The 22,866-nt window shown below is 41.0% G+C and overlaps 1 protein-coding gene across 1 annotated transcript in view; it reads right to left on the reverse strand.

Annotated features, from left to right (window-relative positions):
• The window catches only part of LOC112248789 (SUN domain-containing ossification factor-like), a 68,873-nt gene extending 47,047 nt beyond the window's left edge, over positions 1-21,826 (reverse strand). The window contains 1 exon segment of the mRNA XM_024418111.2: positions 21,482-21,826. Within this exon segment, the coding sequence (XP_024273879.2) occupies positions 21,482-21,525 (44 nt within the window). The 5' untranslated portion in view covers positions 21,526-21,826.
• Positions 21,827-22,866: the final 1,040 nt, after the last annotated feature.

Genomic DNA, 22,866 nt, shown 5'->3' on the forward strand with positions numbered 1-22,866 from the left:
TAACAGCTTACAGACGGCAGGCAATTAAGGTCACAATTATGAAAACTTAGGACACTAAAAGAGGCCTTTCTACTGACTGAAAAACACCAAACGAAAGATGCCCAGGGTCCCTGCTCATCTGTATGAACGTGCCTTAAGCATGCTGCAAGGAGGCATGAGGACCACAGATGTGGCCAGGGCAATAAATTGCAATGTCCGTACTGTGAGACGCCTAAGACAGCGCTACAGGGAGACAGGACGGACAGCTGATCTTCCTCACAGTGGCAGACCACGTGTAACAACACCTGCACTGGATCGGTACATCTGAACATCACACCTGCGGGATAGGTACAGGATGGCAACAACAACTGCCCGAGTTACACCAGGAATGCACAAACCTTCCATCAGTCTCAGACTGTCCGCAATAGGCTGGTCCTCACCAGACATTACATTCTCCCTGTTTGGCCCTGTCCGGGGGTATCGTCGGGTGGGGCCACAGTGTCTCCCGACCCCTCCCGTCTCAGCCTCCAGTATTTATGCTGCAGTAGTTTATGTGTCGGGGGGGCTAGGGTCAGGCTGTTAAATCTTATCCGGTGTCCTCTGAATTTAAGTATGCTCTATCTAATTCTCTTTTTTGGAGGACCTGAACCATAGGACCATGCCTCAGGACCACCTGGCCTGATGACTCCTTGCTGTCCCCAGTACACCTGGCCGTGCTGCTGCTCCAGTTTCAGCTGTTCTGCCTGCAGCTATGGAACCCTGATCGGTTCACCGGATGTGCTACCTGTCCCAGACCTGCTGTTTTCAACTCTCTAGAGACAGCAGGAGTTTATATGAGTTTATATAAACGTAGGTTGATGACGCCATGAAAAAAAATACAGCGCTACACAGAACAAAAGCAGAAAAATACCAAGTGCACACTTCCAACAAGTTCAAGTCGAGCAGTCATTTGAAAGAGTAAGAAAATTTCAGCGAGACAACTCAAAAAGGGGAAATCCATTAACGCCAAGATAATGGATATCATTGCCCTTGAAAATCAACCGTTCTCTGTCGTGGATGAAGTTGGCTTTTCCCGGCTGGCCGAGCACCGGTACACACTACCAAGTAGGCACCAATTTTCAGATATTGCTCTACTGGAGTTACACAGTATTGTTGAAACACATCCTTGCCACTGCTATAAGCTTCACGACTGACATTTGGACCAGCGATATCAGCCCCATGAGCATGCCGAGTCTGACAGCACAGTGGGTCGACGAGGATTTTGTACTGAGGAAAGCCGTATTGCATGCTCAAGAATATGCTGGTTCTCATACCGCTGCTGCCATTTCAGTGGCATTTGAGAACATGTTTGAAACATGAACACTCCCAGCGCCATCCCAACAACTGACTGGAGAAATAAGTTAATCAACTGTGTCTGCAGCAGACGTGATAGCATTAAAACGCCTGCTCAACAAAACCCCACGGTCTGTGTCGGCAGCAGACGTGATAGCATTAAAACGCCTGCTCAACAAAACCCCACGGTCTGTGTCGGCAGCAGACGTGATAGCATTAAAACGCCTGCTCAACAAAACCCCACGGTCTGTGTCTGCAGCAGACGTGATAGCATTAAAACGCCTGCTCAACAAAACCCCACGGTCTGTGTCGGCAGTTAAAACTTTCAGAAGTATTTAAGGCTGTGAACATGCGATTCGGTGGCATTCTCCGAGCCTCTTTACAGTGTCGTCACCACGCTCGATGCAGACAAGAAACAGGGTTTACGAGAAATGTTACATACACAGCTGGACAAGATGGAAACAGACACAGTGACAGTGCGCACCGAGTTAGAGAGAGGCCACGGACAGACCGAGCTGAAACTTCACATGTATGATGAAATCCTGGTTGAGAAAGAAAAGACTGAACAACGAAACCACACAGCAAGTGAAATAAATAGGCTTTGATTGTTTTACTGGTAAAGGGGAAATACGTAAATGCCAACAAAATAACTTTCTGGTCAGTGTAGTGTAACCTTCATTTAACTAGGAAAGTCAGTTAACCTCTTGATCCTACTTGAGACGCAGACGTCCCAACTAGAGCTCTGGAAATGCAAATGCGCTACGCTAAACGCTAATAGTATTAGTTAAAACGCAAACGTTCATTAAAATACACATGCTTGGTATTGAATTAAAGCTACACTCGTTGTGAATCCAGGCACCAAGTCAGATTTTTAAAATGCTTTTCGGCGAAAGCATGAGAAGCTATTATCTGATAGCATGTAACACCCCAAAAGACCCGTAGGGGATGTAAACAAAAGAATTAGCATAGTCGGCGCTACACAAACCGCACAATAAAATATAAAACATTCATTACCTTTGACCATCTTCTTTGTTGGCACTCCTTGATGTCCCATAATCAATACTGGGTCTTTTTTCGATTAAATCGGTCCATATATAGCCTAGATATCGATCTATGAAGACTGTGTGATAAACGGAAAAAAATAGCGTTTCATAACGTAACGTCATTTTTTTAAAGTTAAAAAGTCGACGATAAACTTTCACAAAACACTTCGAAATACCTTTCTAATGCAACTTTAGGTATTACTACACGTTAATAAGCTATAAAAATCATCAGGAGGCAATGTAAATTCGATAGCTGGTCGTCTGGAAAAAATGTCCGGAAAAACACCGAGCCAATGCATCAAGTTGGTGGTCGGAGGGAATCGGTTCCCTTTGGTCGGATCTACCAAGAATCAAATCAGAATCAAATGAGAAGACTCTATACATCCTGTGGAAGCTGTAGGTACTGCAACCTCGGCCTCATTTAATACGGTTCACCTTTAACAATGGGTTGAAGTGGCGCATGGATATTTTTTTCCATTTCCAGTGATCAGATTTTCCTGCGCTTTTCGATGAAACAGACATTCTGTTATAGTCACAGCCGTGATTTAACCAGTTTTAGAAACGTTAGAGTGTTTTCTATACACACATACTAATCATATGCATATACTATATTCCTGGCATGAGTAGCAGGACGCCAAAATGTTGCGCGATTTTTAACAGAATGTTCGAAAAAGTAGGGGGTTGGCTTAAGAGGTTTTAAGAACAAGTTCTTATTTACAATGACGGCCTACCTGGGCCAAACCCGGACAATGCTGGGCCAATTGCGCGCCCCCCTTTGGGACTCCCAATCACGGCCAGATGTGATACAGCCTGGATTTGAACCAGGGACTGTAGTGACGCCTCTTGCACCGAGATGCAGTGCCTTAGACCGCTAATGTTAAAAATCGTTATCGTTTTTTTTGGAAAGGCATAGTGCCTTCAGAAAGTATTCACACCCCTTAGGGGAATCAAAGTAGTGTGGTAGGACATAACTGAAGCTAGATCAATAACATTGTAGTTACTCCACAATACTAACCTTAATTGACAGAATGAAAAGGAAGCCTGTACAGAATACAAAAACATCCAAAACATGCATCCTGTTCACAATAACACACTAAAGTAAAACTGCAAAAGAATGCCAGAATGCTGTTCTCTCATTTGTGTCAAAGTAGCTAGTAAGCTAGCCAACGTTAGACAGTTAGCTTGGTGCTTGACTGCTGTTAGGTTCAGAATGCTCGGATCACCCCTATTCCTTGACCAGAGCGTCCAGTGTACGCTCTGAGTTTATGAACGCTCTGAACGCACTCTGGCACTGCAATAGATAAACCAGCCATTAGTCTTTAAAATCTTAGGTTGTTAAGTACATGAATTTACATGCGAGTCCTTAAAGAGATGGTTGAGGCTTCAGCGGGTGTGAACGATGCTGCATGGGTGTAGACAAAGAGGAGCTCTCCAGTAGGTTTACCAAAACATTCAAGGGCCATTTTCTCAAAAGTTAGATTACAAATTTATCAACTTAAAAAGCAGATTTACTTTCCCATTGTTCCTCACCTGCAGTGTATGATATACCATTTTCTAGCTCTGAGTCTCTACTTTATCCGATGTAAAAAACACAATTTCAAATTTTACTATATAAGACCGAATCGAGCTGGTCGGTTACATATGTACATTGGATGATGTCATTGATCATGTCCCTGTTTATAAATATCTGGGCATCTAAATTGACCAAGAGCTGTCTTTCAAAAAGAATTTTGACGAGTTAAGAAATTCTGAATTAAAATGGGCTTATTTAATAGCAGACAACAAATCATTCAGTCGACATTCACACCGGTTAGACTATATGAACGCAGCCGCCACTGTATTGAAGCCATTGGACGCAGTTTATCACAGCGATAGGTTCAGTACAAATCACTGCATTTTGTATGAAAAAGTAAGCTGGCCCTCTTTGAAGTCTTGTAGATTGATGCATTGCACTATTTTTGTTTCTAAAGCCCTCCAGCATAAAACTTAAGCAGTACCTTACTTCATTGTTAACTTATTGACGTACGAGATAGCCATCCCTGAGACCAGATGGGGTAACTCTGGAGAGCCCTTTGATATCTACTGCTTTAAGTTGTTTTTTTACTTGTGTGTTTTTGAGGAATCGGTGCTTCTAGGGCATTTCAGATGGCTGTTAAGGGACCTTTTTACTGAAGAATGTAGAAGTTTTTATTATTGTACTTTTCTTGTCATGTATTGCGTATTTTAATGTGAATTGTATTTTGATGTGTATTGTTGTGCTAAACAGGGCACATCTGTAAAAAAATATATATATATATTTATTTTAAAGAGACCTTGGGTCTCAGCATTGACTCCATGTCAAAATAAAGGTTAAATCAAATCTGGTGAGCTAATGGATTCCTAAAGCAAGGATTCTTCTACCACCCCAGCTAGGTGTGGGCTGGAGGTCCGTAGCCTTCCCCCTTCCCCGTGGCTATAAGAACTGAGTAGTCAATGAAGGCCATTCTGGTTCCCAGTGTCCCCAACAGTTTCCTGTGTATTGGTCTGAAAGCCTACCAGCTGATGACAACTGTCTGTCCAGACCTGTTAGGGGTCTGCATATGAGGAGCATCTCACATTAAAACAGGGCTGCCTGCCAAACATGCACTGTCTTTACAATGTGGACACACATACAAGCAGATTCATTTTACTGAAGCCCTCTACCCACACGCTGCTTGCTTATACATACAGTTGCGCGCGTGTGTGTATGTCATGCGTATGAGGAAGAAGCCCTATAGGCACTTGAGCAGTAAATAGTTGTTTTGAGCCTGGATCTGCTCTGTTGTTCTCTAGAAACCATGTTGGGTAACGCATGGAATCTCTACTGCAATAGGCTACAGCATAGGCCTAACCTTAATGCTTATATCTGTGTTACAAGTAATAGGCCCTATCTAAACTGTATATTTGCCAAACCTGTGTACTTGTTTGTTAAATAACTATTGATTGAAGTATTGAGTGACCCCCCCACCCCTCCTTCACCATATAAATATGATATGGCTGGGGTTGTGACAGAATAGAACAGAGGGTAAACCTGATATAGGAGGAGGCCGCGAGGATGTAAACAGCCATACAGAACAGCTCAGCCTATAGCTTAGAAAATAAACTGGTTGGGTGAGCTGGCCTGGGATATACTGGTGTGGTCTTACTAACTCTCTATTCCATGCGAATACTGTCAACATCTCAACAGGAGTGGGGCCATACTAACTATTCTACACTTTGACTGAAGGGTCATTCTAGGTTTCATCCAGCAGTTTGGTTCAGTTATGTGTGCGTGGTACACTGGCCAGTGCAGAAATCCACAATGGGGGTTCCAACTGGAACAGGACAACCCCATGTTCCAACCTGGAGCTGGAGGATCCTCCGTGTTAAACCCTGGGTTAGGCCTACACTCTCTGGAACCCTGGTGTGATAACTGGTCATTATCTAATGAGCGATAATAGCCTTACTTAACCTACATAATAATCTGAAAGAGATTATAACAGGGAGATAAGAACGAGATTCTCTCTTCTTCCCCCCCCCACACACACACACACAGTTCATGTTTCACAAAACAAAGTGCTTAAATTGTATGTCACACCTGCATAGTCCCCCCAAATGAGATAATCACAATGGATAGGAATCTAAAGTGAAAGACCATGAAACAACTAAATAAGCCAAGACGACAGAGCGGTATCTTGATTATAGAAGAGGAATCTGTCACACACCATCTTCACTGAGAACTAGGATGACACGCGTGTCATATAAACCCATGCCCGCACATAAAGTGAACTAAGTTCAATTCCAAATGGCTTACATAATAGAGAGAATAAGCCTATAATCTGTCCTTATAGCAGGCTGAAGGCTGATGTTTCCATGAGCAGCCGTGTGCGCTTTAGCTGTTGACATTAATGGTCTGGGCTAATGTATACAACCCTGCTGTTGACTGGGAACCCAGTGGAACATGTACACCCCTCTGAGAAAAGCTAGTTATGGTGTGTGTGTGTGTGTGTGTGTAACAATGCAAAGTCAGTAAAACACCCACAAGTAGCTCCAACACATAATCACTGGAGGTAGAAAGCATATTGCACTGAATTACAGTCTGCCGTTAGTTAGGCGCGGTTTGTTAATGGCACCACCAGCCAATGGGCATCTGACTGGCGCCATTTTTGGATGTTTCTATATGTAGAATTGGTTTGCAAATTTCTGCTGGGCACTCTGTTTCAGAGGTGCTAAGTACTAGTGGTCGACCGATAATGATTTTTCAAAGCCGATACCGAACAAAAAAGCCGATACCGAACAAAAAAGCCGATACCGATTTAAAAAAAAAAAAGGGCAATTTTTATTTATTTATTTGTAATAATGACAATTACAACAAAACTGAATGAACACTTATTTTAACTTAATATAATACATCAATAAAATCAATTTAGCCTCAAATAAATAATGAAACATGTTCAATTTGGTTTAAATAATGCAAAACCAAAAGTGTTGGAGAAGAAAGTAAAAGTGCAATATGTGCCATGTAAGAAAGCTAACGTTTTAAGTTCCTTGCTCAGAATATGAGAACATATGAAAGCTGGCGGTTCCTTTTAACATGGGTCTTCAATATTCCCAGGTAAGAAGTTTTAGGTTGTAGTTATAGAAATTATAGGACTCTCTCTCTATACAATTTGTATTTCATATACCTTTGACTATTTGATGTTCTTATAGGCACTATAGTATTGCCAGTGTAAGAGTATAGCTTCCGTCCCTCTCCTTGCTCCTCCCTGGGCTCGAACCAGGAACACATCGACAACAGCCACCCTCGAAGCAGCATTACCCATGCAGAGCAAGGGGAACAACTACTCCAAGTCTCAGAGCGAATGACGTTTGAAACACTAACTAGCTAGCCACATCGGTTACACAAGCCTAATCTCGGGAGTTGATAGGCTTGAAGTCATAAACTGCGCAATGCTTGAAGCATTGCGAAGAGCTGCTGGCAAAATGCACGAAAGTGCTGTTTGAATGAATGCTTACGAGCCTGCTGCTGCCTACCATCGCTCAGTCAGACTGCTCTATTAAATAATACTTAATTATAACAGAACACACAGAAATATGAGCCGTAGGTCATTAATATGGTCAAATCCGGAAACTATCATCTCGACAACAAAACATTTATTCTTTCAGTGAAATACAGAACCGTTCCGTATTTTATCTAACGGGTGGCATCCGTAAGTCTAAATATTCCTGTTACATTGCACACCCTTCAATGTTATATCATAATTACGTAAGATTCTAGCAAATTAGTTCGCAACGAGCCAGGCGGCCCAAACTGTTGCATATACCCTGACTCTGCATGCAATGAACGCAAGAGGAGTGACACAATTTCACCTGGTTAATATTGCCTGCTAACCTGGATTTCTTTTAGCTAAATATGCAGGTTTAAAAAAAAATATACTTCTGTGTATTGATTTTAAGAAAGACATTGATGTTTATATGGTTAGGTACAGTCGTGTAACGATTGTCCTTTTTTCGCAAATGTGCTTTTGTTAAATCATCCCCCGTTTGACGAAGTTGGCTGTCTTTGTTAGGAAGAAAGTCTTTACACAGTTCGCAACGAGCCAGGTGGCCCAAACTGCTGCATATACCCTGACTCTGTTGCAAGAGAAGTGACAAAGAAATTCATGTTAGCAGGCAATATTAACTAAATATGCAGGTTTAAAAATATATACTTGTGTATTGATTTTAAGAAAGGCATTGATGTTTATGGTTAGGTACACATTGGAGCAACGACAGTCCATTTTCGCGAATGTGCACCGCATCGATTATATGCAATGCAGGACACGCTAGATAAACTAGTAATATCATCAACCATGTGTAGTTAACAAGTGATTATGATTGATTGTTTTTTATAAGATAAGTTGCTAGCTAGCATTAAACTTCTCAGCTTCTTACTGCATTTGCGTAACAGGCAGGATCCTCGTGGAGTGCAATGAGAGGCAGGTGGTTAGAGCGTTGTACTAGTAACTGAAAGTTTGCAAGATTGAATCCTCGAGCTGACAAGGTAAAAATCTGTCGTTCTGCCCCTGGACAAGGCAGTTAACCCACCGTTCCTAGGCCATCATTGAAAATAAGAATGTGTTCTTAACTGACTTGCCTAGTTAAATAAAGGTTGTTTAAAAAATAAAATGCATTTTCCCCCCCGGAAAATAAAGATAAATAAATAAATTCATAATAATAAAAAATTTAAATAAATTTAAATCGCCCAAATTGGTGTCCAAAAATACCGATTTCCGATTGTTATGAAAACTTGAAATCAGCCGTAATTAATCGGCCATTCCGATTAATCGGTCGAACTCTACTAAGTACTCTTGGCTGGCAAATGCTACCGCTATGAATCGGACGGGAACGCTAACATTTACAACATCCTGCTACCACAGAAACGGTCTGTTGCCATCGGATTCTTGCCCTATCTGCCATGCCAGTCCTATTCATGCCAAACGTTTGAGAGTTGGCGCAGAGAGGTGAGAAGCCAAAAGCTGCGTGCGTAAGGGTTTGCATTAGCAATCAAGTGAGCAGGCATGTGTGTGTAATTAGGTCTGCTGGGTGAAAGGGAAAGCAGGCACCCACCAAAAATGGGAACCCAAGTAGATGTCTCAGTAAGAGACACTCAAACAACAAACACTTATTCACGTGTGTGCAATACATACAGGGACCACAATACACATAAGGGTGAATCTAAGTCAATGACCTAACTATCGTAGTAAAGTTTCCCTTAATGCCCTCCTATTCTCTAGCAGAGAGCTGGTCTGCAGAGAGCTGGTCTGCAGAAAACGGTCTGTCCTCCTCGCCATGTTACTCCCACCTTTGTGTTTCTCTCTCCCTTGGTCTCTCGGTGTTCAGGCAGGGAGGCCAGCCACCACAGGGCCTGCCTTGCCGCACGGGAAACACAACCCTTTACCTTCCCTCTAGACACTGGCAAAAGGCCTGCTCCTCCAGTACAGATTAGATAGGGCAGGAACAGAGTGGAGCTAAACAATAACATATCTTCTCGCGCTTACAGCCTTTTCTCAGTGTCAGCTTGTTTGTGTGAGAGTCTCAGCTCTCTGGTTAACAAGTTTAATGGTTTACATGTGCTGGGGCTCTGAGAGGCATGGGGGTGGAGGAAAATGGATGGTGTGATAATTAGACTATAGGAGAAGCGCAAAGCTAAAAACACAACCACGTAAACAGAACACATATCTAATATCAGATAATCAGTTATGTGAGGTGATAGAAGGAAACTAATTGAACAGGCTGATGTGTTCCCTGGCTTAAACTACGCTATCTTGCAAACACTGACATGCAGAAAGCAGGACGGTATTTCACAGATGCACACTAATACTCTAAACTCCCCAGGCTTTGCTAAAAACACACCTTCATTCACGCACATGAAGGAATTCAGAATCATGAGGGCAAGTGAGTCAGGATGTGTATTGGGGATATGGCCTACTGTAGGAGAGAGAGAGATGAGAGTACAGTGAACAGGAAGCCTATATTTACATCAGAAACTCACCTGGAAAGATTATTCAAATCCATAAAAAATGCAAATATATTCCATATTTTTCCAGAACAGGATTGGGACACTTGGTAGTCTCAAATGCACTGTAATGTGAGAAACCTGGGCTGTGTACCAAAATAGACCCAGGTCTCTCGACTAACTTTCTCCACTGGTTCTACTAGGGTTGCAAAGGGTCGGAAACCTTCCGGTAAATTTCCATGGGATATGGGAAGTTAAGGCCGGGAATTGTGGGAATTTTGCTTAAACTAGTCAAAAAAAGTTAGCTTATAAAAGTGAACCTTTTTTGTGGGATACACAAGGCAATTCTAGGTCTTGTGGCATATTTTGATTAAACTATGCCCAATTCAATGGAATTGCAACCCTCAGCATGTACAGTGCACTGTTCCATCACATGTACAGCTGATTCTCAAGATCTTGCACACTAATGAGATGCTATTGAGCCCACACTACTAGACTGACTGAGCCAAGGACTACATACTTTCTGGTATGTTTTGACTACAATACTGGGTGGGGTGAATATATTGTATGACATACATACTTTGTTTGTTAAATAGTAAATAGTAGCCTACAACAAAGGGTGTTTAAATCATTTCTAACTTCTTCATTTCTGCTAGTTAGTTTTTGCCACCATGAGGGTTTTAGCTTGCTTGAGTCTGCTAACTGATGAGTGTTAATTCACCTGTTTCCATACATGTTTCATTTAAAAACATTTACCTTACAAAAGGAGTCGTTTAATCTAATTGCTTAACTTTATCTGTACATGTAATTGTATTTGGGGGTTTTTCAACAGCAAAATCTACAGGAAAATGCCACGGGCACCATCTGATGTGTGGAGACATTTCACTGCAGCTAATGTGGAAATAAAAGCTGTGTACATTTGCAAATACTGTGCCAAATCACATGTTAAGAATGCAACAAAGATGCAGAATCATCTGGCCAAGTGCATAAAGTTCCCTCAGCGCTCACAACAAGCAACCTCTGACAAAAGTCCCTCTAATTCTATTTGAGGTGAAAATGATGAATCAGACACCTTGTCGATAGCAACAGCTCATGGTCCTCCTGGAATCATAAGTTTGTTTGACACAATGGAGGAACGTAGTCAGAAAAATGCTGATGAATGTCTTGCTCGAGCGGTGTATGCAACTGGTTCACCTCTGTTGCTCACAGGTAATGTGTATTGGAAAATTCAGAACATTCAGAAATGGTGTATGTTCTTCACCCAGCATACACCCCTCCAATCAGACATGCTTTATCTACTCATTTGCTGGATGCAGAGTTCAACAGAGTCCAAGTGAAGGTCAAGCAAATCAGAGAAAACAGGCTATGCATTGCAATCATCTCTAATGGGTGCTTGAATGTTCGTGGGCAAGGAACAGTTAACTAAATTATCTTCACCCCTCAACCAGTATTCTACAAGAGCACAGACACAAGGGACAACAGACACACCGGTCTCTACAATGCAGATAATCTGAAGGCAGTCATCAATGACCTTGGACTACAGAAGGTAATTGCACTGGTGACAGACAATGCTGCGAACATGAAGGCTGCTGGGTTAAAGTGGAGGAGTCCTACCCTCACATCGCACCAATTGCCTATGCTGCTCATGCATTGAATCTGCTCCTAACGGATATCATGGTACTGAAAACAATGGATACACACTACAAGAGAGCCAAGGAAATGGTTCGGTATGTGAAGGGTCATCAAGTTACAGCAGCAATCTACCTCACCAAGCAAAGTGAGAAGAATAAGAGCACCACATTGAAGCTGCCCAGCAACACCCGTTTGACAGTCTCCTGGAGGGGAGGGAGTCTCTCCAAGAAATGGCCACATCAGTCTGCCGATATGGACAGCCCCATCAAGAGGATCCTCCTGGATGATGTATTTTGGGAGAGAGTGGTAAGCAGCCTGAAACCTATAGCAGTAGCCATTGCACAGTTTGAGGGAGACAATGCCATCCTGTCTGATGTTCAGACTCTGCTAGCAGATGTAAGAGAAGAAATGCGCATTGCCCTGCCCACTTCACTGTTGCTCCAAGCAGAGGAAACTGCAGTTCAGAAATGCATCAAAAAGCATGAAGACTCCTGCCTGAAGCCCATACGCGTACTTAGACCCCAAGTATCCTTGCAAGAGCATCCTGTCTGGTGCAGAGATCAACAAGGCCTATGGTGCCAACAAGGCCTATGGTGCCATCACTACCATGTCTCGCCACCTTGGCCTGGATGAGGGCAAGGTTCTAGCCAGGCTAGCGAAGTATACTTCCAAGCAAGGGCTTTTTGATGAAAATGCAATATGGCAGTCGTGCCAACTTATCTCAACAGCCACCTGGTGGAAGAGACTTTGTGGATCGGAGGCTCTTTCACCTGTTGCCTCCATAATCCTCCAAAATAAGCTGCCTCATAGGGCAACTGGTCCTTGTTTGGGAACACACACACCAAAGCACTTAACAGGCTGACCAATACAAGGGTTGAAAAATTGGTGGCCATACAGGCAAATTTGAGGCTTTTTGAGCCTGACAACGAGCCATCCTCAACAGGTTTGGAAAATGGCAGTGAAGATGAGACCTCAGAGTCTGATGTTCAAGAGGTGGACATTGAGGAGGTCCAGGGAGAAGACATGGACGCCTGTGAGTAAGACAACCAAAGCTTTAGTTTCTAGACTATCGTTTTACAGATGTATGTTGAAAACATTTTTGGGAGATGCGATGGATCATTGGGGGATCATTCAATATTCCCTTAATTTTGTTGTTCAGTGAAATCATCCCATGTGAAGAGTCAACTCATTTAATTAAAAAGTTCAATTCGTAACTATATTGTTTTTTTTTCTATTGGGAGAATTTAATCACTTGCAATTATGCCTACTTATGATACGGTAAAATGTTTAAGTTAAATATATCCAATGCAAAAAAACATCTATATTTAAATGGTATTAATATTAATTTGCATATATTCCTGTTAATTCCCTCAGAAAGTTTCCACTTCTGAATAATCCCCAAAATGTGCAACCCTAGGTGCTACCAAATTTTTCAGTTGATAGCACCAGCACATGATTTGGTCACACAAATTTTGAGACGCTGAGCAGCAATAATGAGCTGACCTGGGTCCCATAATGTACCTCGATTCCATACAGAGACAGATTAATAATGACTAGCCATCTTTTAAATGAGCATGCCCATGCAGGGCTTGACATTCAGGTAAACAAAGCTACTGGCCCGGGAAAGCGTGCATTATTTAAATGTTAGCTTTTATTACAAGTAGCCTATAATGATCTACCCTCCATACACAAATTACACGTTAAAATCGACAATATCATATTTACACTGATTGTATGAAGAGCAAAAATGAAACCTTCGCACAATCTTAAAAAGGGTGTTATTGTAAGTGATTTTGAACAATCACTCTGCAGTTGTAGGGTCCTAGAAAGTAAGTTGGATCTTTTGGTAAATTCCATTTCCTAGGTTTCACTCATAAAATAAAAGTACAGTAATTGGATGTTTGAAGTCCACAACAATGCTGAGATGACCAGCTAAAAGTTTTTTTTTTATTTTTTTGTTTTTTTAAATAATAAATAAATAAAAATCACTGGCACCCTAGCGACCAATTAAAAATGGGCATCACACAGCCAAGTCAAAATTTTGGTCACAGACCACAAGCTCAAAACACGAGTTAGGTCTAGTTGAAAGTCAGGATCAAACAGATCAAACAGTTGCGTAACTGACCAATTAGTCCATTACTAAATTTGATTTAGTAACCCAACTAGTGGTACAGAACTTAAATTCCATTTATGTATCATCAATATTTTACATTAGCAAGAGTTCTCTGAAGTCATCAGGCTTGGCTGAAGACTCAACATCAGCAGACATCTGGGATTTATTTATGAACAAACTATGTCAACCATGTCATGATGAATAAAACAGCAGCACTAAAAACTCAAGGGCCTGAAGCTCATCAGCTGATGCTTGAAAAGTCAAGACAACACTAATAAATTGGACAGAGGACTGGAAGATGATTTCATACAAATGATTCCATATTCTTCTTCGAAATGTGTACTGGAATTCAGTTGGCATGGAGACCAGTAGAGATGGAAATATATATCCTCTTCTGAGACAGTACACCATAAAGTCAGCTTTCTAGCACTAGAGTGGGCTGTAATGTCCAAACTGAAATAACAAAAGGGTTAATCCATTTGAATTATCACTTTTTGACAGCACCCCTTTTGATTTGAACAATCGGTTGAGGCACCATGCTCTTGAATACAGGGTGGGTGTCATGCTTTGGTCGATAAATGTACTAAAATGGAAATAAATGGACATTGACTTTCAAAATGGTACCACAAAGATGGTTGGAGGTCCACACATCAGAGAACGTTGACTTGAATGGGAAAATCTGTTGTTTTAAATTATACTGTCAGTTGTCCATGAGAAACCTACTGTAATCTTAGAAATATAGATACTAAAATAGACATGACCAATTAAGTTTACATTTGAGGGTGGGTGGTCCGACGGCCATTTTTGTGGCATATTCCAATAGTGTACCAGCTAAATTACTGTGGTCTGAAGGGATAGGTCCATTCTATGACTGAAGTGACACCCACCCTGTATTCAAGAGCATATTGTATCTCAACCGACGGCAGGAAAAAACTAAAACCTCATGAAGTAAAATAGGGTCTAAGCTATAACATATGCAAATATTAAAAAGTTCACATAATTGACTAAATAAAAATCAAAACAGCCAATCTCTATTAAAAAAATATATATCCAAGAAATGATTAAATGGTTTGACAAGCTTTTAAATTATATCAAACTCAATGGTTTATCTTTTCCAGTGATGAAGACATGGATGTCTCATGGGATGTCCAGGTTAGCGGCATATTTTGCAGAGGACGGTTCTGTCTGTGTCAGTCTTTTCATACCCAAACCATGTCTCCGTGCTCTGCCACGTTCACTCTCCTCCATGTTTGTTTGTGTTGCAAATTTCCTTCCACACGGCACGTAGAGGAGATGGAGGTGCTCAAAGTTAACTCGTTTTGCATAGTATACTATGCAAGAATCATGTGAAACTTCACATGTGAAATCATGTGAAACTAGCAAGAATCATGTGAAACAGTACGAAGAGAGTCTGCGGATGAGACCCAAAAAAGTAGTCGAGTGCTCAAAACAAACCCCCGACTCAAGACGTTGCAAGAGGCTTTTGCCCGCGGCACACCATATGGCAAAGAATCCCGAAAATGGAAGGAGGTAACAGCTACCGTTACAACTTAGATCTGCAAAGACATGGCCCCAATTTACACAGTAGAGAAACTGAGTTGGTGCTAACACAAGACCCAAGGCACAAAATGCGAAGGCGAAAACACTTCGATCAAGGTAAGTTGCCTCGTTTATATATCAAGAGTGTCGGGCCAAAGCAGAGGAGGAAATCCACAAGGTAATGTACTACGATACAGCAACAGATATGTAAAATACACAGCCCTATACGAGCCTGACAATACACTTCATCCAAGACTGGACACACTGCAGTTGGTGTTTACAGACAGGCTATTTCCCAGATGACCACACGGGAGAAATAATAGCCAGAGGTCTCAGGGAAGCTCTTGAGTTGTGGGGACTGAGCGAGGATCACAGTCTGTGGCACAACGGCTAACGTCACAAACAACATCCTTGCACTTCAGCTGAATGACTCGATACGTTCAGTCTTTTGGCCACTGTCTTCATCTAGTCATTGGTGAGTGTCTAAAACAGAAAGCCCCACCAATGTAAAAATATATTTCAGTAAAAATAAACCTTTTTAGTAGGCCACCTCACGTTGTATTTTAAATGTCTTGAAGGTGCTATGTTTGTTATGTGACGTGCAAGCATGTTAAAAGCTTGGCTGAATATGGGGGTGTAGTCAAAGTAAATCCAGTTAAGGGAATGATGATACTGATAACCTGTCTGTCACAAAGTAACAGAAATTATCCTTTTACAAGGCTCAACAATACAGTAATAATGCACATTTAAACACATCCACACACAATGCAATGAATGCGTTTCCTGTCCTGTAAAATAACATGCATCTTCTCCTTTATTTACACAGAGCGAAGTGTGAAACTACCCAGAGTGCAAAGACCAGTTGGAGTCTACAAGAAGTTGGTGAGTGCCTTCGCTAATTCATGGAAGAGAAGATGTGAACTGGCCAAGGCTCCAGCTGAACTGGGCTTGCCTGCTCATGAGCTGATCACAGAAAGCCCTACCAGGTGGGGCTCTATGCAACAAATTATTGAAAGGGTCTTGGAGCAGGAGAAAGCTCGCTCACAGGTCCTCCATGCCGACAAGAAAACGCAACATCTGGTCCCAACTTGGTCGGACTTGGGACTTTCTGGAGTCCATAAACAAGGCATGGAGTCCTTATGGAGTTTACAGATGTCTTGTCTGGGGAGCAGTACACAAGTGTTTGCTACTTGAAACCGGTCCTCCATCAACAACCAGGTACTCAAGCCTCAGGATGACGACACTCCGCTCATCACGACCATCAAAGAGGGCATTCTAAACTAGTTAAATTGGAGAGCATGTTGGCTAAACAGGCAGTGTCAGCAGAGGCAGCCCCTCTTCCATCAGCTGCAGCTGCTAGAGCTTCCTGCTAAGAAGCAAAAGAAGAGTTTGAGCAGCACCTTTGAAAAAGCAGCAATGCAAAGCTAAACAGCCCCTCAGTCAAGCGGAGAGTCCATTGAAAAGGAGCTCAACCTATATCTCCAACTGGAGGCTGGTCCAGAGGCAAACCCAGTGGAATGGTGGAGTCAGCATGAGGCACATTTCCCCACAAGTGGCCAAGCTAGCAAAGAAATGCTTGTGCATCCCTGCCACAAGTGCCCCATCAGAGCGGGTGTTCGGTACAAGTGGGAACATTGTAACATGTCAGAGGTCATCACTTAAACCAGAAAGAAAGAGTTGACCAGCTTGTATCCCTGGCTCTCAACCAGTAAAACTAACTCCCTGAGATTCTGAAACATAAGGCAAACATTTTGAAGCATTGTTTGCAGCACTTTGGTTGTTTTGATATGTTATAATCCAAACTTGAAGGAGTATTTTGTTTACTTTTTATATATTTATTTGTGTGCCTTATTTTGCTGCTATAATTTAAACTTGAAAGTGTTCCATGTTTACATTTGGTATTTTACATACCAATATTTGTTAGACCTGTATTAATTTGTTTGCTGCTACAATTCAAATCAGTTCTACTATTAAAGAGTATTATAAATTCGGTTTGGATATTTTAGACCCAGTCACATTTTAGGCCTATTTATTTTGTTTGCAACTATAGTTGAAGTGTTTTCTATTTACCTTTTTAGGTTTTATACATTCATATTTTGTTACATGCTTAATTGAAAATTTGCACAAAGGTTCTAAATAAGAGAAATAATCAAATATGAGTAAGAACATTTTATTTGTTGAGTATAATTCAAAACGTAATAAGAAAATGTGCTATATCGGTATATGTATCGTTATCGGGATATGAAATTACCTATATCGGGATATGAGATTTTGGTCATATCGCCCAGCCCTACTTCACTGTCTGTTTCTTATAGCCTAACCTCGCGGGGGGCATACGTTACAACTTCCCTCACTTTTACACAAGAGCAGAAATGTGAAAGCCTTTTAACTCCATAATCAAACATACAGATCGACCTAGTCCATCTGTATGTACAGTTCAGAAGCATGTTTGAGAACAATAAAGACATTTATTTAACTACATGCAATCAAGCTCACAGCACTAGATCTTAAATCAACAATGTTTACTGATAGGAGGCATATTGCAGTCACATATGGCAGCTTGCCTAAAGAGCCCATATTTACCATAGAAAATCATTAACACCCTTCTATAGGGTCTGTAAACCATTAACCACTAGACAATTAAAAGTATAGATTCTCAGAAGACATACAGAAAACACAACCTTTATCAGTGATCAGGACAGAGCAAGAGTACAATAGAGACTGACTTGGTCTTTTTTGATTAGCAGTTTGGTGAGGGAAAAGAGCAGTGCTGTGGTTTCTACTTTGACACATCTATTTTTTTTAAAGTAGTTGTCCTGGCAACACAAGACAAAGCTTGGTTGAGAGAGAAGGAACTACTAGCCAAGGTCAAGTGAAAAGACTTAGTAGGCTACTCTAGTCGTTGGCTTGTACGTTACTGTAGTGTAGCTAGACTATTTAAAGTACACTTCTTATGCTGTGTAGGTGTCTGACGCTAGAATGCTGTCATGCTACTGGCCATACTTGTCACCAGACCTGGGTATTGTTTCCTGCGTCAGTGGCTCTCGTGGCTTAATCAATGCACGACCTGTGATAATCCACCACCTGTCACTGTTAGCTTACGCATCCATGCTGCAAGACTAAGCAGAAAAGACAATCAGCTGGATAAAAAGTTGACCAGCTAGTTAACTGTTTAATATACTTTTATCTAGCTGGCTAGCAGGTTTTACAGCTATAATTGCTGCATCAATAGCCCTCATGAAAAATATTATATTCTTGTCCACCCTCTAATACAGCTAGGTACAGTGCCTTCAGAAATTATTCACACCCCTTGACTTTTTGAAAGTGTTGTGTTACAGCCTGAATTTAAAATGGATTCAAATGAGATATTTTGTCACTGGCCTACACCATAATGTCAAAGTGGAATTATGTTCATTTAAAAAATATTTTAAAATTAATATAAAAATTAATTTAAAAAATGAAAAGCTGATATGTCTTCAGTCAACACATATTCAACCACTTTGTTATGGCAAGTCTAAATAAGTTCAGGAGTAAACACTTGTAATTAATAACTTTACCATGCTCAAAGGGATATTCAATGTCTACTTATCTACCAATAAGTGACCTCTTTGTGAGGCATTGGAAAGCCTCCTTGGTCTTTGTGGTTGAAATGTACTGCTTGTATGAGGCACCTTACAGATAATTGTGTGTGTGATACAGAGATGAGGTAGTCATTCAAAAATCATGTTAAACAATATTATTGCACACAGCGTGAGTCCATGCATTATGTCATTTTTTACTCCTGGACCAACTTATTTAGGCTTGCCATAACTAAAGGGTTGAATACCCCATTCCAAATCATCATCTCATCTCTATTGGGCTACTGCTTATGCGGTGCGGTATCTTTAGAGCAGTGTCTTCCAAACTAGGGGTTGCGACCCCAAGTGCGGTCGCCAATTTGAAAATGGGGTTGCGAGAGAAACGGGGGAAAAAATACAACTGTGGTCGTCAGTAACCGCCGGTAGACACTAGATGTGGTTGTAATAAACAGAACAGGTCATTTTCTTCCTACAAATGTGGCTCTGTTTTGGATGGTGTAAGCTACAAAATATTATAACCCCATCGTTGAAAGATAGGACTCTCAGGAACACGCAGGTGTGATCTGTTTCCCTCTACAATGCACACAAGCACTATCATTAGTAATCACGTTTCCATCCAGTTTTTATGCGAGTAATGTACTACCATATAACAAAAAAAACAAGACAGCTGTGATGGAAACAGGAAGTTTCATTACAATTTATATATGCCGACAGATCATGTTCGTTCAACATGGTGGGAAATTTGTGTCTGTAAAATTAATTATGCGAGAAACGGTGGTGGAAACGCCATCACATCGAAGTAAACTTGTAGTCAGGCGTGATATGTTGTGTGGTCCTCGCACTACGACTCGAGAAGCATGCAGTTTATTAGGCTACTGATGAAATAATTTGATGAACTTCACAGGGTGGTGAAAGTGCACGGTGATCTTGATGCTCCTTTCCATAAAGAGAGGGTCTAATTCTGGTGACATGATGATCAATGCTTTACTACTGTTTGACAAATAAAAATATTATTACCCATAATAATCTTATAATGTAGACTAGCTTACCCTACCCGCAATGTATCTGCGAGCTGTTGGCTAGAGCACAAGTGCCAAGATCAGAGTATGCACATTTGCTATTTATCGCAACAGTTTCTGACAAAACTATCGGTAGAGTTGGAAATGCCACGGAAACACATTGAACTTTCAAAAAAGTACATTGTGTGCAATACGTCGTCACGCAGTGATTTTTTTATCAGCAACAAGTCTGTTTGGTGGAAACACATCACTGGTGGGAAAATGCATATATTTCTTTATGCGGATTTTAGGATACTTAGCATGAACATCTGTCACCAATTGAATGGAAACCTTGCTAGTGATGAAGTTTGTTTCTACACAGAAGACCATACAAAAGTATCGCCTGAAGATCATCTGAACACCCAATACTTTTCTGATTTCAGCCACTTCAAACCATACTTCCTTCAGATTGAACCCGAAATGCCGGTTATTTTTCATTTTTTAAACAACTAATTGACAGAGGTCGGTTCAATTATTTGAATTCTATGTTGTTCAGTTTTTTTCTGTGAGCTGCGCGATGTAGTAGGGAGTTGTAGTTTTTAATAGGCAAATATTCACCAGTTTAGCTCATAAAACGAGGTAATTAACTAAAATGACCATAATCCATTGCGCATATACATGTCCTGCGCCATGGGGGAGACAAGACTGCATGATCATGAGGGCATATAGAGAGCAGCTGTTGCTTCTTGAGTTCTCTACCTGAAAATACACGACAAAAGTGTTTGACTCCGCAGTATGCCTTATTTACTTTGAAGTACTACAAAATAGTGATGACTTAGATTTACGTTTTTTTTAAGTCATCAAATAAAACAAATGTAAAATACACAACACAAATATTTGATTTAAAGTGAATAAAATATGGTTAATAATTAGTAATGGCAAGTCACTACCATCATGGGACATGTATTAATCGATTTATTCTGTGTTGCTATAGCATTCAACCAAGCATCGGAACCAAAATCCAAAACGCTATTTCAATAATCGAACCTAAACCGAACTGAAACCCTCCCCACTAATCGCTCAGCAATATGAAAAAAAACTTTCAAAAGTACGGTCAGCCTGATTTGTAAAACTATCATAGACCCAAATTAAAAAGTAAACATTGGCCGTTGATTACATCACCTTTTTTTACATGATGGGGTTGCAAACATTTTTGTTATATCAAAATGGGGAAGTGGGCCAAAAAAGTTTGGGAAGGCCTGCTCTAGCTGAACTGCGCAATTTGTGCATTACGCTCACAAAAAGAAAACGAAATAGAATTCAAATAATTTAACCGACGTTGGTCATTTTGCTAACGTTAGTTGTTTAAAAACTGACATTTCGGTTAATGGTTTAGCACCCTGGGACTTGGTAGAAATGCCTACATCCACTAAAATTCCCTTTAAAGATCCATATCTTTTGTGGTGAAATGACGCCTACATTTATATTTAAAGCCCTTTGGAATACACATCTTACACTGAATAATATTTTCTCGGGGCATACAAGGCACCGTCGTATACTAGGAATGACCCAGCTAGTCTGGGCTGGCTAACTTCATTTTTTACATATGGGAGGATGGAAGAATCGATTTCATCTCACACCACGAACAGACATGGTCAGAATATCCGCTTTCCAATGCTGCTTTCGAGTAAGGTGTAATTTATTCGGCGTAACATGACAATATCAAGCTAACTTTTCCAGCACACAATGAAAAGAATGAAGATAGGTCTTACCACCAGAGGATGAGGCACGCCAACAAAACGCGCAACCGCTTCATTATCTTCCCGCTGGGACCAACATCCTCGCTCTTTTAGGATTGTACTAACCTCTCGTGGCTATACAGTAAACACGAATATGAACTATTATCAAACTGTAATGTTTGTTGCTTATAAAATATAATAAATATTTAGGGGGAGGGTGACACTTTCCTAAAACTACACTCGATGTAGCTAGCCAGTTGATTTTTCATTCAGTCAACCCTTCGCCGACTCTTTTCTGCGCTAGTTGGCTTCTGTTGCTGTGCTACTCGCCTTCGCTAAGCGCTGCTGTGGTTCTCCCCTCCACTCGGCCAATAGCATCAGGCAGCGACAGAGAAGTAGTGACGTGCTAAGGCACGGTTCCGCCCATTTCCTCTGCTTGAGCGGAGCTGGAACATGGAACGCGTCTCCTCCATAAGAAAATAAAATATAAAACCCTGAAATATTTACATCTGATTGTGCAACTTTTGGATTACATAGTTTTGCAATAGGATGAGTAATGAATGGTGGTTTGCATTACATCGCAGAGTAACTTCCAAAAACTAAGGGCAACATATATGGGATGGCATAGACTACACAAGAAAATGCCTAGTAGCTAGTTGAGTTGACATTTTTCATGTCATGACATGACCCTACATATTTAATAGTTTCCTTATTTTTAGCAAGCCTGGTGTGCAGTTCACTATTACAATTTTAAAACCAAGAGATCCTTGATCAGATTGCAGTCTTCTTCTCTCATCATCATCATCAATTGAAAAATACCAACACCCATGTCTATTTGACATTGATATTGTTGTTCAACAAACAAGTGCCTGTATAGTTAAATGTATTTTATCATTCTATAATGTCTTCTCTACGCCCAAAGTTATACAAACTGTTCATTATTCACACATGGGCAGACTTGTACAGTTTTATATCCGTCCTTGCCATATACTAATATATCTGTATACAACAAGGAAATATATATATATATATTTTAATGTAACCTTTGTTTAACAAGGAAAGTCAGTTGAGAACAAATTCTTATTTACAATGACGGCCTACTCCAGCCAAACCCATACGACGCTGGGCCAATTGTGCGCCGCCATATGGGACTCCCAATCACGTCCGGATGTGACACGGCCGGTATATCCAATGTTGATTTCAAGGGGATGCGACTGTACTGATGTTGTAAAGATGATTGCGCTTTTGGAGCAGCGTTGGATGCACAGACTATCCATTATATTGAACAGATACTCGAATGTCTTTAAAAAATGGAAAGCATTAGGGAAGAGGCAATAACAGGTGGGACCATTATTGCCAATGAGCGGGCAGACACACGTGTGAACAGGCACAACTGTTTCCACTAATCAACATTGTCT

The sequence above is a fragment of the Oncorhynchus tshawytscha genome, linkage group LG01 (assembly GCF_018296145.1).
Source record: "Oncorhynchus tshawytscha isolate Ot180627B linkage group LG01, Otsh_v2.0, whole genome shotgun sequence".
Taxonomy (NCBI): Eukaryota; Metazoa; Chordata; class Actinopteri; order Salmoniformes; family Salmonidae; genus Oncorhynchus; species Oncorhynchus tshawytscha.